The sequence below is a fragment of the Xiphophorus maculatus genome, chromosome 10, assembly GCF_002775205.1.
Source record: "Xiphophorus maculatus strain JP 163 A chromosome 10, X_maculatus-5.0-male, whole genome shotgun sequence".
Classification (NCBI taxonomy): domain Eukaryota; kingdom Metazoa; phylum Chordata; class Actinopteri; order Cyprinodontiformes; family Poeciliidae; genus Xiphophorus; species Xiphophorus maculatus.
The window spans coordinates 7,834,300-7,852,094 of record NC_036452.1 but is presented as its reverse complement, the minus strand read 5'-3'; the positions used below and the strand labels follow the sequence as shown (position 1 = coordinate 7,852,094).

Genomic DNA, 17,795 nt, shown 5'->3' with positions numbered 1-17,795 from the left:
ATAAAACACAAGTGCCATTAAAGATAATAAAAACAAAAAAATCAGAATGCAATACCATCTACCTCTCTGTATGTGGGATAAAGACACATGGATTTTTGGGTAACACTATTTGACGGGTTGTGAATAAGACTGTCATGACACAGTCATAAACATAACATAACACCTGCCATGAACATGACTAAGTCTTCATGAATATTTATGACTTGTCATAAAGTGTCATTCAGTAAATCATGACACTTTTAATAGAAAGTTGACATAATTCAAAATGTCTTTGTTATGACAACTTGTTATTTACCAAGAAATCATGATTTGACATGCATTTGTTACAAAAGTATTATTGATTAAACTTTAAAAAATATGTAGCTTTATCTTAATAATGCTAAAATTTAAAAAAAGATGTAGCTTTATGTTATTAAAGCTAAAGTTTAATCAGTAATACTTTTCTAACAAATTTATGTCAGATCATGATTTCTTGGTTAATATCAAGTTGTCATAACGAAGACATTTTGAATAATGTCAACTTTGTATTAAAAGTGTCATGATTTATCGAATGACACTTTATGACAATAGTCATAAATATTCATGAAGACTTACTCATGTTCATGACAGGTGTTACGTCATGTTTATGACGGTGTCATGGCAGTCTTATTCACAACCCATCAATTTAAGTGTTACCGATTTTTGCAACCTTGTTTGTCATAATTTCAGCTTCTTTTACTTGTATTTTTTGCTGTAGATGTGGAAATGTTCAGTCACTACTTTAGAGATGTCATTACTTATGAAGTTATGAAATAAAATTAACTTGAATAAAGTGGTGCCTTGTCTTTTTGAAGAGTAGCTAAGAAAAACAGGCCTGCGTGTCAAGTCATATTTAAATATGTTTGATTTTTAGTTATGTTTTTATTAGACAGTCCTGTAGTTAGTATTTTTGTTGGTATTCAAGTGCTTCATTCATGAAGTGGTATGGTTTGGTAAGACAAAAACATAAATGTGACATAACCACCTACCTTAGTAAACACACAGGTCAGTTGAGTTTCTTGGCTCTGGCTCGCAACACGTGAAACCCAGTGCACCTGATAATGCGACTCCCTGTCACAAAACTAAACAGCATGCTAGAAACTGAATTAGCAGTAATCACTGATGCAGGCAGCCCATGTACTGATTGTCACGTGTGTGCTGAAGTGTAATTTTCACACCACGACGTGTGAAACCTGAACTCCCATCTTTGCATTTGTTGCCTCCCAGGGTAGGTTGGAGCACAAGCAGTGAGGCAGAAGATGCCTGTAAAGAGAAGGGATGCGTCACTGGATTAGTGCCTGAGAATCTGCCCCAGCCTCTCCTCTCTGAGCCTGCCGAGACATCTCCAGAAGGGCACGACACTCACCGCTCGCTTTCCCTCCACCAAGCCTTCCACATGAGCCAGCCAAGCCTTAGCTCCGCGCCAGGATGAAGAAATACAAGAAAACGCATGCATTCATGTTCCTCCTGCTACTTCACTACAGTTTGGGTAAGACTGTTGTTTTTCTTTTGCTTGTGTGTGTGATCGGGGGCGTGCGTGTGTGTGTGTGTGTGTAGCTAAGACTTCTTGCCTTGCTCTTATCTGCTTAATCCTCCAGCATAAAGAGGGGATGTCCGTCTTACAGTAGACTGTTCAGGCTGCTTGTGTGTTATTTACTTCATTGTAATTTGATATATACATTTGAATTTGAACAATTAAACTTGAATTTATGCATGGATAAATTATTTCTTATGCTGATCCTGGAAAAATGCTCTTTGATTTGGTCCGACTATGATTGTGGCACATAGGCTACCCAATAAAATTTTATATATATGCATATATACAGCTCTGGGAAAAATGAAGAGACCACTGCACTGAACCCCATTGAAAACCTCATGGTTATTCCACCAAATATTGATTTCTGAACTCTTCCTGAGTTAAAACAATAGTATTTTTGTTTCTAAATGAATATGATCTTGTTTTTGTTGTATTATTGGAGATCTGAAAGCATTGTATCTGTTTGGTTATTTTTGACCATTTCTCATTTTGTGCAAATAAATACAATTTTTTTTGTTGGAATTTCAGAGACATGTTGTCAGTAGTTCATAGAATAAAAGAACAATGTTCATTTTACTCAAATATATACCTATAAAAAGTAAAATCAGAGAAAATCATTTTCTGGTGCCTTAATTTTTTCCAGAGCTGTATATAAATATACAGAGAGCATAACACACACAGGATATAACTCCATTATTCCCACTCTTGTCTAGGATTTCTGCTGTTCTTCGTAAATGACTGCAGTTGTTCATAGTCCATAATTAGCAATTATTCATAAAGAATACTCATCGATGTTTTGAACATAATCTTGAATAACATCTATATAATTTGTGTTATTTATCTTATTTATGGAGTGCATTGGACACCTTTGTTTGCTTATTTTTTCCTTCTCAGAGTATTTTCTTCATCCTATTTATCTGTCTTGTTGAACAGGGCAATCAGACTATGCTCCATATTTCTATGACAACGGTCCTAGCAGCATAAGTGGGAACATGGCCTTGTTCAGCATCTCTGAGGATACACCTGTTGGTATGTCCACTGTGTTTTTGAATGTCTCCACCTTTTTATGTTAAGATTTGAATAATCTGTGACAGAGTTTATACTGACATATGTCAGAGAAAACAAATTTTATGCACATTGTTTGGTTCTTAAGTCTAAAATTTCTTGAATATGTACTGGCACTGTTGCTAATCACAGTTATAATACCTTTAGGATTGTGACGCACGTCGAAGGGTTGCAGGAAGAAAACAACACAGTGCCTTGCAAAAGTTTTCATACGCCCAATACAAAGTAATGCATAATTATGGAACTGAGGAAGCTAAGCCACAATTTTCAATCCTTTTTTGCAAACAAAAATATGAAAAATCCATTTAGCAAGCGTTTGTACTTAAATCTTTGGCCTACATACAAAATGTACATGCATTCCTACCCTGAAACATGGTAGTGGTAGCATCAAGCTGTGGGAATTTATTCTTTCTACAGGGCAGCAAAGCTGGACAGGGTTGATTAAAACAGAAAGCAGCTAAATAAAAATTATTCATCCAGTAGCTGATCTGACTTAACTACTCATGAGCTATGAACTTCAAGTTATGCTTTTCAGGCATGTAGCCTTAAATTTAGACCTGTGTTTGGTGGTTGACAGGAACACAGATATACATCCTGAACGGGACAGATCCGGAGGGGGATCCTGTACGATACGGCCTCACATTTGAAAAAGGCTCCACTGAATATTTCAGGGTGGAGCCTAAATCAGGAAATGTGACTCTAATTCAGGAGCTGGACAGAGAGGTGAGCCTGCTGATGGACACATTAGAGTTTAAAGCAAGCTAGCCCTTTCACCGAAGTTAACTGTAATCATATTCTTTCTCCAGAAACAAGATGAAATCTCTGTGATTGTCAGCATAACAGATGGACGCAATAAAGTAAGTTTGCTGTGTAGATTTTGTTTGCTCGATTATTATTGTTTCTGAACAACTTACATACGGCAGTGGTTCCCTGCTGTGCGGTTGCTTTGGGTCATGAAGACACTAGGTGTAGGGTCACCAGAAATTATACATAAAAAGATTTTACTAATGGTGCTACTAGGCCATATCTGTGACAACAGATAAAAACAAATGCAATAAATTAAAACTAATGTGAGAAATTAATTAGAAGTGGTACATGTGTTCTTGTCACCATTGTACACAATATTGCTGGCTTAAAATAGAAAACAGAGAGTTTTATTCATGCAAAGTAGTGTTGTTTCCTCTTAAATTTAATTGGGGAACATAATTTTTTGCTTTTTCTGAATGCTTTTATTTATTTATGCTCACTCGTTTAGATTATTTTTTTCTGTTCTCCTGACATTATTTACTACATATTTTTCTGTATTTTTGATGCAAAATGAGTGACTGTCTACAACATACTTTCCCTCCGGTATATTTGCAGTTTAGATGGTGAGTAATTGGCCTAATAGTTTAATCCTCCAAGGTTAAACTATGTTTTCCTTGCTTTCTGAAGTTTATCTTTCTATAACTTTGACTGTTTATGTAAATTGAAAACAATGTGATCAGAAAATAATTCATAACTGAATCCTATCTGTAATGGCTGAACTCTTAAAACATAAAAGTATTTTTAAAAATCTTTTTCATACAATAAGAAATAAAGTTATTTTTAGTCACAGACAAGTATTTGTTATTGTTATTGTCCACAGGTTGTTGAGACTGTGAGAGTGTTTGTGACAGACGCCAATGATGAGCCACCAGAATTTCAAAGTCTGCCTTTTATCACTGATGTTCCAGAGGTAACGTGCCAAATTAATACAAGCTCACTGAAAGCCTCACAATTTGTACTGTTACATCTGAAACCTGATCATAAAGTTAAGTCTCTTTACCAGGACACTGCTCCAGGAAGTAGCATCTACAGAGTCCATGCTATAGACAAGGACTTGGGTTCAGGAGGCAGTGTTTCATATTATCTGCAGGTAACTTTTCAGAATGCTGTTTGTTCAATTTTTTTATGTTTTTACTTTGAGTCTATATGTAACTCTTTCATCTTGATCAAGCACATGGCTACAGTGGAAAGAAACTACTCTGTTTTAATGGGGAGAACCTCTTGGAAAAACCTGCCTCAGCATGAACAGCCAATTGAATTGACCAGTTGTGTGTTGGAAGACTAGGAGACACAAATAATACAGAATCACTTAGCCAGACATGTGTTTTATCAGTAAGAAAAACAAATAGTAGCAACACTTGCTCTCGTCAGTAGCTTCATTGGAAAAGTAGAATAACTACATATAGAAGAACTGACCCAGAAGTACCTTTTATGGATGGAAAAACAAAAAGTACACAGACTAAATGGAAGGCTTAACTCTGTCCTGAAACACAGCTAAACACAGAAGAACAGAACCAGGAGTACTTTCTATAGCGACAACAATGATTCCTGTTTTTAAGGTACACACAAACAAATGTTTCCTAAAGGCTTTCAATCCCTTTTATTTTAAAAGCATTGAATCTACTATCTTCACTCCCATATCAATTTGAAAAAGCTCTCATATTTATACTGCAACAGCTTTTATTCGCACAGAAAGTAACCCAAGATAACCTCGTCACACCTCCCTCAGCCCTCTTTTGAGGAATCCAGCTGAATTTAACGTGGCTTTCAACCTCCGAATTCTCAAACAATTAAATTTGTCCTGACATCTCTGTTTCCAAAGCCTCGTTTGGAATACATCATTAAAGTTTTCTGTTACAATTTAACACGGTGTGTTTCTTTTTTATGCATTTAGTTTTATGTTTACTATTATTTTGGGGCTTTTTTACTCAGTTTAAAAGCATGCATCATCTTTTCACATATGGTGGTGCTAGCAGCTGGTCTAACATTCAGGGTTAGGAACAGAGGTCAAGCTGTCATCATGAGAGTTGTGCTGCCATGTGGACGGAGGAATCGAGTGATGGGACAGCGACAAAGAGAAAGATTAATCTGATACCAAAGAGAGCAGTCTGGAAATAGCGTTACTTTAGTGGATTAAATTTCAATTACATTTGAGCAAAGCACTGAGAGCTTAATGGGAGCTCAGATGTGGTGTAGGCCCAAATACTGGCAATGCTGTGTTTGTTATAATTCATGTGTTAAATGTCACATCAAACTGTCCATGGCTGAAACTGCTGAGAGCAAATAATGCATTAGCATTAGCTTGATTGCTTCTCGTTGTTTCTGTCCCAGTAACTGTTTGATTTCTTAAATCTTTAGAGTTCCCCATTTGCCAAGTTCACTATAGATGGACACAGCGGGATCCTCAGAGTAAAACCTGGCGAGACTTTGGATTATGAGACCACACCAACACATTTTGTTACAGTGGTCGCAAAGGTGAGCAGCTGTTTTCACTGAACTAGCAGTCATTAGGAGTTACTAATCTATTGTCGTAGAAACATTTCACATTTAAGTCATGTCTTTTTTGAAGTACGTTATACTGCACTACCTAAGCAAAGCCTTGATGACTAAATCAATATTAAAACTACTGAGCTTTAATTAGCTGCTTTGGAAAGTGGTGACAGTTGTTTCTGCCAACAATTCTCTCACTTGCAGGAATACTGTGACAGCTTATATAAACGTCTATTTTTATTCTTGATTAGTTTTTTTTGTCTATATGACAGGTCATAAATAGTCAATATGTTATAAAGGTCTGATTAATAAACATCGATAAAAAATACAGCAGCATAATATTTATACCCATATATCTTTGTGAGTTTTTACCCTTTAGAAATTATTTTATTGAAACCACTAGTTGAAATAAGTTAGTTTAGTATGAAAGTAATTTTGTGTTTTTTATAACCTACTGAAATTTGTGCCATAAGGAATATTTTAAAAGCTATTTTCAACTTTTTTTCAGTGTGTCTCATGCCAAAAAAGTTTTTTTTTTAAGTATCTCTTGCCATAACTTTATAATTATGACAGCAGTCAGTAACTTGTCAGTAGTAGTGCCACTTCTCTCAGAATGACCTCACTTTGAAAATGATTAGTTGTAAATGTAGAGTTGAGCCTTTTTTGTTATTTCATCATCTGTCTCTGAATGGGCCATAGTAATACCACCACATTACAGGAGAAACTCACATTCAAATCATATTTTTTAAAAGTGTGTTAAGTGTATATTTGTTTTGTATTAAATAGAATAATTTGAGTACAGTGAAGTGCCTTTGTTTTCACAGGATGGAGGTGGAAAGTACAAAGGGAGGCACCAGGTGCTGACCTCCACGGCTACTGTAACAATCAATGTTCTTGATGCCCAAGACATGCCCCCAACCTTTGTGGGAACCCCATACTTTGGATACATCTATGAAGTCTCAGTCCCTGTAAGACCTTTGCTCTCCATATGCAACATACATTTTACAATATTGTTTCTTTCTTCACCCACTACTTTTTTTTTTTTTTTGTAATTTCAGGGGTCTGAAATATACACAGTGTCTGCTAAAGACGGGGATCAAGGCAATCCCAACCCTATCCATTATTCCATTGTGAATGGTAAGGATGAAAATTTACAGAAATATATCTCTAGTTGAGCTTCTTGTTGTTAATAATACCACGTTTCTTGATCTGACATGTTTCCGTCCAGGAAGTGATGGTGTTTTTGACATAAATAGCACCAGTGGATGCATTTCTCTAACAACTCCTCCATCTCTGCTGAAAAATGAACTCTATGAAATAAAAGTAAAGGTAACTATCTTTTTTCTATTCCATCACAATCACTTTTTTTTCGGGTGTAGCTACCTTTCAGACAAGCAGTGCCTGGCAAAAGTAACCAGAAGTGAACCAAAATTAAATACACTAAATTTCACTTTTTCTCATTTTGTCAATCACAAAATTGATTTTATGTGAGTAAAGAGCACAAAAATTAAGACGTAGAAGTAAAATAAAAAACGACAAAATCTGAAAAGTGTGGTGTCAACGTGCGCTTTAAGTGTACTGCACTATGTCTTTATTCTGTGGCTTGCAATAGAGTCCTTACACCTTAAATTCTTTTCACATTTTTCTAATATGCAAGAGCAGACTTCAATATGTTTACCGGGATTTTAGTTTGATTGACCAACACAAAGTAGTCCACACTTGTGGAGTGGAGCCACATGGTTTTCAACATTTTGAAAAAATCTAAATCAGAAAAGTGTGGTGAACATATGTATCCAGCATCATTTACTCTGATTTGCCTAAAGGAAATCTGTCCATCTATGTGACTGAAATTGAATTTCATTTTCCTTCCAATCCACAAATACGCAATTATACAACCTTTTGCTGTCCTGTCACACAAAATCTCAAAAAAGGCATAGGGGACTTTAATTGAAATATGACAAAATATAAAAACATTTTGCAGCACACTGTGAATATAGTGAATCTCTCATACGTGTTGATCTCCAGGCATTTGAAGTCGGATCCAACAACCAGCAGTTAGACTACGATGTTACCACAGTGACTGTCCGGGTGGTGGATCTTAATAACCATCCTCCTACGTTTTATGGAGAAAATGGACCCCAGAGCAAGTTTGAGGTCACCATGTATGAACATCCTCCTGCTGGAGAGATCCTCAGAGGCTTTAAGATCACAGTGAATGACTCTGATCAGGTGAGTTCATTCCCAATATTTCATCAAATGATTGGATCAATTCCTAAATATTGATTTTAGTCATCCTTAGCTGGACATTTCACTGGCAGATACAGTAATACCTCTATGTACAGCATTACATAAATATCTATCCAACATTTCAAGTACAGTACATCTGATTATGCAACAAAAGATATTCAGAAAATCTGTCAGCCATCATGTTTATTCTCTCCATCTGGCATCGTAATTACCCTTTTTTATGGGTATTATTTCTAAAACATCTACCCTGGTTTTGTCACAACAATAAATTGGGTAAGCACCTTTATATTCACTAGACATTTCTGACTGTTTCAGGGGGCAAACGCTAAATTTAAACTGAGACTGGTGGGACCCAGTAGAGTTCTTCGAGTTGTTCCCCAGACGGTCCTGAATGAAGCGCAGGTGACCATCATTGTGGAGGACGCATCTGGTATAGACTTTGAAAAGGGACCAACCCTATCTTTTAAGGTAAACTCTGGTCAGTGTACAATTTAATTTTATTAGGAATGACATAGAAACTGTACTTCTGCTTAAAGAGACCATGTTTTATATTTTAAAATAGTTTCAACGGGTTATATAATGTTTTGTGCGTGCAAAAGAATAACAAAGCCAAAACTATTTTGGACCAGATTAATTCTGGTTTAAAGAAGCCTTACCTTTTAGAAAAGCCTTTTTTGTAGTCCAGACTTTTCTTCTGTCTTTAAGTCATTGCCATAAAACACTTTTTCCATAATATTTTTGTTAATGATGGTAAGACAGAAAAAGTTTTTTTGTTCTGGCATGTCTGCCAAATACCTGGATAGCAAATATTTAATATCTAAAACTTGTTATGAAGATTCAGTGACCAAAAGATAAAACTGTGCTGCAGTTTTTAACATTTTTCTTCACTTCCTGTATCATCCTTCTGAATGTTTGTTTGTTCTAATAAAACGTGTAGAGGTCAGAGGATGAAAGAAATTGAGTCACGTCATAATTATTCCCCAAAGAATCATGTTTCAGTGTGAGACTTTTTTAAATTGCAATGAATGTCACATTTATTTTTAATAGCATTTCATGAAACTAATTCATCTCCAAATTATTTTTTTTAAAATCAGTAGCAAGTCTCACATCAAATATTTTAGAAGCAATTCAAAACAAAAAATTTGTCCTTTTTTTATTCTCCAGTTACCGAATGTTTCATGAGAATTTAAATGTGTGAAGCCCCCAGAATATAAAATGTATTTTCTCCTTGTGTAAACAATTGAACTATAAAATAAACTGACCCGTCACTTTGTCCGTTTCTCTCTCCAGCTGCTGGCGGTAGAGATTGACACGCCTGAGCGTTTCAGTGCGACAGCCGACATAGTGATCAACCTGCTGGACACAAATGACAATGTCCCTGTTTTCACATCCGAGTACTACATCGCCAGAGTGCCTGAGAACTCCCCTGGGGGCTCCAGTGTTCTGTCTGTCACAGTGAGTCCATTGTTGGTTTAACACTGCTCTTGTCAAATTTATGCACACAAGCTTGCATAAATTTGTGTATATTTTTGTATAATAAATATACAAAATGTATTATTATCAAAAATGCATTTTTGATATTTTGTATAATGTGGAAAATAATTTTTTACCCTTACTTAAATTTTTCACATCATCAAAAAAATACTTAAAATTACTTAATATCAGTGTTTAATATCCAGCGATAAGAAAGGATCTGGGCAATAAAGACATCCGCTGGAGAGTTCCCAGGCCAAGACAGCTACATATAAAACCATCTGATAGACATTTTGATAATCTCCAAAATTTGGGTGAAAATATTATGTGGTGTTCTGAGACATTTTGGAAGCTGTGTGCCCCAGTGTATGTATTATTGATCTAACAGTGTTTCAGACAGATGATCATATTGACAGTCAAATATGGTGATGGTGTCATTGTCCATCAGGAACTACGGCTATAAATTCTGCAGAAGCATGTTTGACCAGCAGTTTGTGGCGATGATCCAAAACATACCACCACGTCCACCTCTGAATGGCTAAAAGTTGGACATTGTCAATGAGATAGTGGGCACTTAAAAGCACCTGAACAATAAATTGGACTGGAGTCACAACACTGATGGTTTTTACAGGAAGGGTCAGAGCAAACTCTACCTGATAAGTAAACAGTAGTCTTCTGGAGAGCAGAGGGTGCTCCTAAACACCCCTTTTAATTCTGTGGTGGCACCAGCCTTCTCCTGTGGTGTAGTTTGTTGAAGCAGCAGCTTATCTATGGCTGAGAGTAAACAGTTTGATAAGCTCATCAGGAAGGCCAGCTCTGTCCCAGGATGTCCCCTTGCCCGAGTGCAGTTAGTGGAGTGCAGATCCTTCCTCCCAGCAGTTCTAAGATTTTATAACCATCACCCTGTCATCTCCCAACAAACAAAAACTCATTGAGTATTTGTATGCCAGCTGTTAATTACACAAATCTTTTAATTTTCTTATACTTTGTTGCTTTTTGTCAAGATGATATAAGCATCATAGATGCAAATTCTTCTGAGTTAAATTTGCTTCTACTCAGAAGCAAATTTTTATTTTTATCTGAGTATGTGACTTTTAATAACTTTACGCTACTATATATTCTAATGTTGCAAATTTGGCTGAATTTTCTTACTCTTTGATAGATGTTGTTGCCAGTTGGAGGAACAGCCAGTTGTTATGTTTAGGGGGAAATTAATTTTTCATCACCAGGTTGGCTTGGTAACGTTTCCCCTTTAATAAATGAAAACATAATTTACTGTCGTTTTTTTTAATTTACTCATGTTGTCATTGTCTGACATTAAAATTTGTTTGATGATCTGAAACTTTTAAGTGCAAAAAGGTAAAAACTGAAAAAAAATACTTTTTCACAGCACTGCACATTCATTTACTTCCTAACTGTGTTCAGCAGTTTTTTAAAATTAAAGAAACAAAGTAAAAACCTGGAAAAAAATGTCTGTTTTATAAGTGAAAGTCATATGAAATGTTTAAAAAGACCACAGTGAATTCCAAATTCAAAGAGTTATAGCATATATCATCACATAATGTTCAATATAACATGCACATTATTGGATAAACAATTTCAATGTGCACATATTTTACAAAGCATAATGGATTAACACACTGTACTATTTTGTTTTTCTTCCAGGCAAATGATCCAGACTCTGGTTCCTGGGGTGAAGTCAAATACACGATTTATGGATCAGGATCAGATTTGTAAGTTAAAACCTTTTACTCCTGCCAGTTTATTATTACATCATTGATCAGATATGAAATTTCCTCACTTCCACAAAAGATTAAGGAGATTTTGGTAAGCTCAACAACAGCAATACTGGTTTGAATTCAACTTTTTATCAAAGACTAAAACAGGAAAGCCTGTCTATACTGTACTGTTCAAACAGTTTACTCCAAAATGGCTGCAAGATGCCGACTAATCTTCTAATTGGATTGGAGGGTTAAAAATAGCCATCCTGGCCCCATCTCACATAGGCAGAGCCAATTAACATGCAATGTGACAGCTGGAGCTACAGAAAACGGTAGCTTTGAAAAGCCAGGCAGGCAACACGAAGCAGAGCAAAAGTGAGAATTTATGCTCGTCTGCAGACATCAACATTAATTGTGCGAAAGTTATCAGTTTCAAAGCAACTTGTGAATTTTCACTGAGAAGAGTATGTAGAAAAGAAAGATAAAATGGCAGCGATATCAACTAAAAATAAATTCCAATTTACATTTGTTAAAACTAAGTATTTATGTGATTATATATTAATATTTTAAGCATAGTTTTTATTCAGGGAAAATAATTTTGGTTATAAACAAAAAAATCCTAATGAGGGGGCAGCATAACATGCTGCTTCAACTAGAATAAAGCCAAGAATGATACAGCTCCATACCTTTTTCATACTAGTTTTATAAAAATCAATAAAACAACTACACAGTAATTAACGGTATTAATTACAAAGTAATTAATACCGTTAATTACTGTGTAGTTGTTTTATTACTTTGTAATTAATACCGTTAATTACTGTGTAGTTGTTTTATTGACCATGATCATGATCATTGGGACACCTGTCAAAGTTCAGGTACATTTTTCTAATCATTATATACAAATGTAAACTCTATGAGTTGGTCATGGAAGAAAATAAAACCAGACAATCACCTGGTTTATGTTGTCGTACGTATTGTAAAACCAAATGGTACACTCTTTTCATTGGGCAATATCAATACAATCATAAAAAACATTGGAAACTTACAATTTAAAGTCAGAGGTTTTTCACAACAATGTTTTTAGAAGTTATCTAATTACTAAATACAGTCCACATATGCGTTATTTATTAGTAGATATATTGTATAAGCTTTAAAAAAAACATGGTGGTGGATGTTTATGTCAAAATGCTAAAGAGTTCAAAGAATATCAATACCTTGCAAGGTGTTCTAAGTTCTATTCAGTAATTTAAGATGGTGACACACAATAAAACACCTTTGACAATGACTCATTCAGTAGCTAATCTTGTCTTGTCTGCAGATTTGCCATCCACCCATCAACAGGCCTTATCATCACACAACCCTGGACCAGTCTGGACGCAGAGATGAGGTCAAAATACAACTTCTATGTCAAGGCAGAAGATTCAGAAGGCAAGTACAGCATAGCTGAAGTCTTTGTCAGCGTCCTTGACATGAATGACCATCCTCCGGAGTTTGATGAGGAATTTCAAGAGAAGACCATGATCATTGGGACACCTGTCAAAGTTCAGGTACATTTTTCTAATCATTATATACAAATGTAAACTCTATGAGTTGGTCATGGAAGAAAGCTGAATTTACGTACTATAGAATTATTTCTATGTTCATTTGTCTAAATATTTTTTCAATAGTGTACTAAAATGTTCCGGTTATTCAAGGGTTCCATAATAGTGTACACTCGGGGAAGGTTGCAGGGAGTTTCAGAGAGAAACAAGCTCCCAGTATGACAGATCCTTCATCTGGAGTGTTTTTAAAAGTTCAAACTTACTCACATTCATGTTTCTGGTGTTAATCAGAAAAGTAATTTTCCAATCAATCTTACAACCATTTCCTGGTTTAGGAAGACCAACAAAGCTGCCTTACCTAAATGTCATGTTCTCTCCTTTTACTTATTTAAAGAGTGACAGTAATAACTGAGCTACACCTTAAACTGGAAGGTGTGGACTAAATTGAACTGAGACTCTGTGGGAAGACTGTAAAACTAATATGCTCACTGCAACTCTTTCTTCATGCAGGCCGTGGATGAGGACGCAGAGTCTCCTAACAACGTCATTGAGTACTCCATCATGACAGCCGATCCCGACAACGCGTTTGACATTAATGCAAACACAGGGGAGATCCAGCTGAAGCCTTTCATCAAGTCTATGGAGATTGTGCACAATATCACCAAGCAGAAGGATTGCAAGTGGTCTCTGGTGGTCCAGGCCAGGGACCGGGGATCTCCATCCTTTAGCACAACAGCTGTGGTCAACATCGATATCACAGAGGCGGTAAGGCTTTTGTTCTAACTCGAAGCATCCTTCCTCTTCCTCCTTCTGCATGCCTGAGCTGTAGCTTGAGGCAGTTTAGTATGAAGCAGAGAGCATCATTACCATGCTAATGTTACTTTGTTTTATCTCCATCTCCACAAGCTCCATCCTTTTTGCATCCTGAGTTTATTTTTGTCTTGCTCTTTTGTGTAAAGTATAAAAATGATTTAAACTTCATAGCTATTAAATGCAAGTTTTATTTTTTATTTAAACACCATGTGTTCACAGTACATACATTTTGTCGCCGTTCATCATGTTTTTGGCTTTGTTTCTGTGTTGTGGTCGTGCTTTTTCCAGATCAAAGGTCGAATGGTTTCATACTTCATGGGCCTTAGCAAGCGTCCGCTGACGGTTTTTGGAATTTGTTCCAGCATTATCACGTCTCTCATTTTTCTGACCGTCTGCATTTCCACAATCCTGTACTGTAATGCAGTGAAAAAGTCCAGAATCAACCCTGAGAGTAACTATATCAAAGTGATCCGCAGAATGAAGTGAGAAAGAGCCGGTACTTCAAGACCTAGCTCCAAGCATTGGTTAGCTGGTTGTTGTCTGTAAAAGAGTACTGTAACAATTTGAAAATGTTTTTTTACGTGTTTTAATTCTTACTATATTTTATGACAAAAAAATGAAAAATGTATTATTTAAAAAAAATAATAATTTTTTAAACCTATGATCTTAATATTTTTCTTTAAATAGAGCATGACTTGACTAAGTGATTTTTTTAAATTAATTTATTTTAAAGGTGTACACCCCTGATAAAGATGAAGTCTCAAAATAATATCACCTTTTACCACAGTCGCAAAATCTCATATTGCAAATATGAGAAAAATCCAATTTATAATTTAACCCTCCTGTTATGTTGCATTTTGACAAATTGACCCGTTTTAAAGTTAAAAATTTTTTTTACGTAGTTGGAAGTAATTTTTTTGCATGAAACTTTTACTACTTGTCTTAACAGGAGCACTCTACATATAAATTGAAAATTTATTCATTTTACACATTTGCAAAGACACACACACACATGCACACCCCACCCCCACAAGCCCACTTTCTCACTATTCTCCTTACTTCACTAGGAAACTGCGAGGAAGCAGGTGTTCATGCAACTTTTGACTGGAACATTTTCTGTCCTTGTGGGAAAACTCCACCCACACTGAGTGACCCTCAGCAGAAGTGGAGGAAACATAAATGCTCTCTGCATGGCTCATTTGTCTTGATTTTAATCACCGGGTCAATTCGACCCAGAACACTATACGTGTCTCATATTCGATTATAATGATCACCATTGAAAAAAAAATCCAAATGTAATATAAAAATTTTTTCAAAAGATCAATTTCAAGGAACTTATAGTTTTTTTGTGTCTAGGTTTTTTTCAGTGGACACAAAAAATGTAAATTCCATTTTTTATGAGTAAATGAGCAGGTTGTCGTCATTGATCCTTTATTTGTGAGCATTGGAGTTAATAGTCAAATACAAATATGTTTTGGAGGAATTTTTTGGTTTCTTTCACTATTGCATGATTAAACACTCCCCGGGTCAAATTGACCCACGAATATTATTGCTGTACCCCAGAAACGAACATAACAGGAGGGTTAAGATAATTTAATCAGTTGGGAGAAAAAATATTCTGTTAAAAACTTTACTTTTTTTTGACAGAATTATTGAGGCCTCAACAGACTTTTTCTTTTCCTGGGTTGCAAATATAGTGTGGCCTCATTCTTTTGAGTACTAGGCACCAGCCTGCATGAGGACCCATATTTATCTTGCCACCATATGCAGTGAAGAGGAAGTCTGTTAAAACTGGGTCATCATTGGGTTTTCCAAATGGATCATAATCCAAAACGTGCAAAATCAAAACAGAAACTGTATATTTTAGGGCTGCCACAGTCTTCAGTTAATGAGTGTGTAACTGTGCTCAATTTAAATGTTGCGTTTTTCTAAACTTTTCAGTTTGAGATTATGCAGCTTCAACAAAAATGTAATTTTTCTTAGTTTTTTACACGTCTTTGCCAGGGGTGCCAAACAAGTGCACCAGTATCTGTATCTTTTTTCTGACTTAAGCACCACATTTCTGGTCAAAAGAAATCGTTCTCGCTATTCCCAAGCAGTCAGAGAAACCCCATTGCAGCGCACTGCCAGACGTATTCCCAACATCTAGTAACAATAGTTCTAGGCTTTGTGTCAGCAGTTGTATTTATTAGAGCAGAGTAAAATAGAAGAATGAGAGTGAGTGGGAAACTGTTTGCTTGAGTGGTAGACATGTTGCCTAGCTCTCCTCTGTCAGTGCTTTGCAGCGTCCATTGTTCATGCTTGCATGCTCTGTAAGAATGCTTTACCAAACCTTTGATTCAGATTCAACTTGATTGTATTTGTGCTCTTTCACAGACTCCTCTCAAGGGGCCAATGGGAGCATTTTTAATGAAAAGTAGGGACAATCCTCTGAGAGCTTTAGGCATTGTCACTTTTATCATTCTCGTACTGGTAGGAGTGACTGTAATGATCTCTACAGTCATGTACATGCGCAACTCAAAGTCAAACAGAATCATGCCAGTCCGACGCATCATTAAGAAGCGACCCAGGGACCAGCAGACTTGGAAATTCAAGATTCCTGTCATCAAGTTGTCCAGCCCAGCAGAGAAGTTTCTGATCAGTGACCCAGAAAGCAACCCACTGCAGGAAACCAGCAGCCCCAGGCTGAAGCCTCCACCTCCTACTGCTCCCTGTCTGCCCCCTCCGCCTCCATCTAGCTCTCGGGCTATTGAGCGGCCCCGGGCGGTCCCAACCATATCTGGTGCACTGGCCTCCAAAGGTTCAAAGAAAGCAAAGCCTGGCCGCCGCAAAGAGGGAAACATCAGTTCTGCGTTGGTGTCTGAGCTTAAAATGAAGCTGGAGCAGAAGATTAATGAGAATAACCAAGGGTATTATTAAACAGAACCTCAAACACATCTGGTTTAAGGGTTACTCAGTCCATTTATCAATGGCTCTGTGCTCTTATCTTACATGCAGCCATCGTGATGATTGGTTGAAGGATCTAACTTTGGATTTTTTTTTTAAGTCTTAACAGACATCAAAGAAGTAGGCTGCACTTCATCCTCCACTGTATTAGATTTAGAGAAGTGCAGAGAGTCAGTGGTGCAGTCGCAGATAATTCACCACACTGACATCTTGAGGAGGATTATGTGATCTTAACAGTAAGAAGCACTAGTGTAAATTGTCCTGGGAGAGGATTACTAAGGTTTAGTGTCTATACATCAGTTGCATAACATCCTGAAAAGTGTGATGCTCACAAATGTGCAGTGTTTTCAGCACAAAAAATATTTTTTACCAGGTAAATTCCCATTACAGAACGGTGTGTTTTCGCTCAGTGGAGCATGCAGCTAAAACAATATGGCAACATTTTACAATGAAGTGCTAAAGGACCTGTGTGTTGATATTTTACTGTGTTACATCAGCCGCTTCAAAGCTGAGAAGTTGCTCCTTTGTATGAAGACAATGTGCCACTGTAGTAACATGAGCCTGCTTGAGTAATTCTAGGAAAGAAAATGCTTTTATATAAATGAACATGCATCCATTTTAAGTGTTCAGCACTGTATTATTTTTAACTACATGAGTACAAAAAATTTAACTCTATTAGTGGGGAATTGTTGTTGATAAGAGCTAGTCATGCTTGAAATTTCCAAGCTGACGATGCTGAGAGATTTTTATTTAAATAAATGTTTATCTGGAGCATCTTTGTCAAACGTGTAGAAACTGTGCATGGATACTTTCCATCTCATTCTCAAATGCCTTTCAACGTAGGCAAAGAAAATATCATTGCTGTAACCATAACTTGCATCTGGGTAGTTCTTAACTTACACTTATTTTAAATAAGTTAAGATAAACTATATACAATAAATATGAATTTCACTTGCCTGGTCCTTTGAAAAAAATTTATATTGTCTTTGTACTGTCTTGATTTTAAATAAATATTTGAACATATTTTGATCTATGTTGCGTTCTTGTGTATAGAGGCTGGATGACTGCTCTGTGATATTAAGCTATGTTCAATTATATTAATGTTCATATAAAAGTACAATAATGAAAAATGAAAGA

At 36.2% G+C, this 17,795-nt stretch overlaps 1 protein-coding gene across 2 annotated transcripts; it reads left to right on the top strand.

Annotated features, from left to right (window-relative positions):
- The first annotated feature begins 1,194 nt into the window (after positions 1 to 1,194).
- LOC102220210 (cadherin-related family member 1-like) lies at positions 1,195 to 17,627 on the top strand. Of its 2 annotated transcripts, none has more exons than XM_023340386.1 (17): positions 1,195 to 1,507; positions 2,489 to 2,584; positions 3,198 to 3,343; positions 3,427 to 3,477; positions 4,248 to 4,337; positions 4,431 to 4,517; positions 5,786 to 5,902; positions 6,742 to 6,885; positions 6,976 to 7,054; positions 7,146 to 7,246; positions 7,943 to 8,146; positions 8,480 to 8,632; positions 9,455 to 9,619; positions 11,303 to 11,370; positions 12,677 to 12,905; positions 13,410 to 13,664; positions 14,001 to 14,283. In XM_023340386.1, exons 1-17 carry the CDS (start codon positions 1,447 to 1,449, stop codon positions 14,196 to 14,198), a joined length of 2,244 nt encoding a protein of 747 aa, XP_023196154.1. In that variant the 5' UTR covers positions 1,195 to 1,446; the 3' UTR covers positions 14,199 to 14,283. The 2 variants fall into 2 exon arrangements, with proteins under 2 accessions (XP_023196154.1, XP_005794806.2); XM_005794749.2 differs by lacking the exon at positions 14,001 to 14,283 and adding an exon at positions 16,089 to 17,627 and having other exon boundaries at positions 1,198 to 1,507.
- The last annotated feature ends 168 nt before the right edge of the window (positions 17,628 to 17,795 follow it).

Excerpts from the sequence above, each read along its gene's own strand:
- LOC102220210 (XM_005794749.2), top strand. The coding sequence starts at position 1,447 with ATGAAGAAATACAAGAAAACGCATGCATTCATGTTCCTCCTGCTACTT. Across the intron at positions 1,508-2,488 it reads GCTACTTCACTACAGTTTGG|GGCAATCAGACTATGCTCCA; the intron begins GTAAGACTGTTG and ends CTTGTTGAACAG. Across the intron at positions 3,344-3,426 it reads TTCAGGAGCTGGACAGAGAG|AAACAAGATGAAATCTCTGT; the intron begins GTGAGCCTGCTG and ends TTCTTTCTCCAG.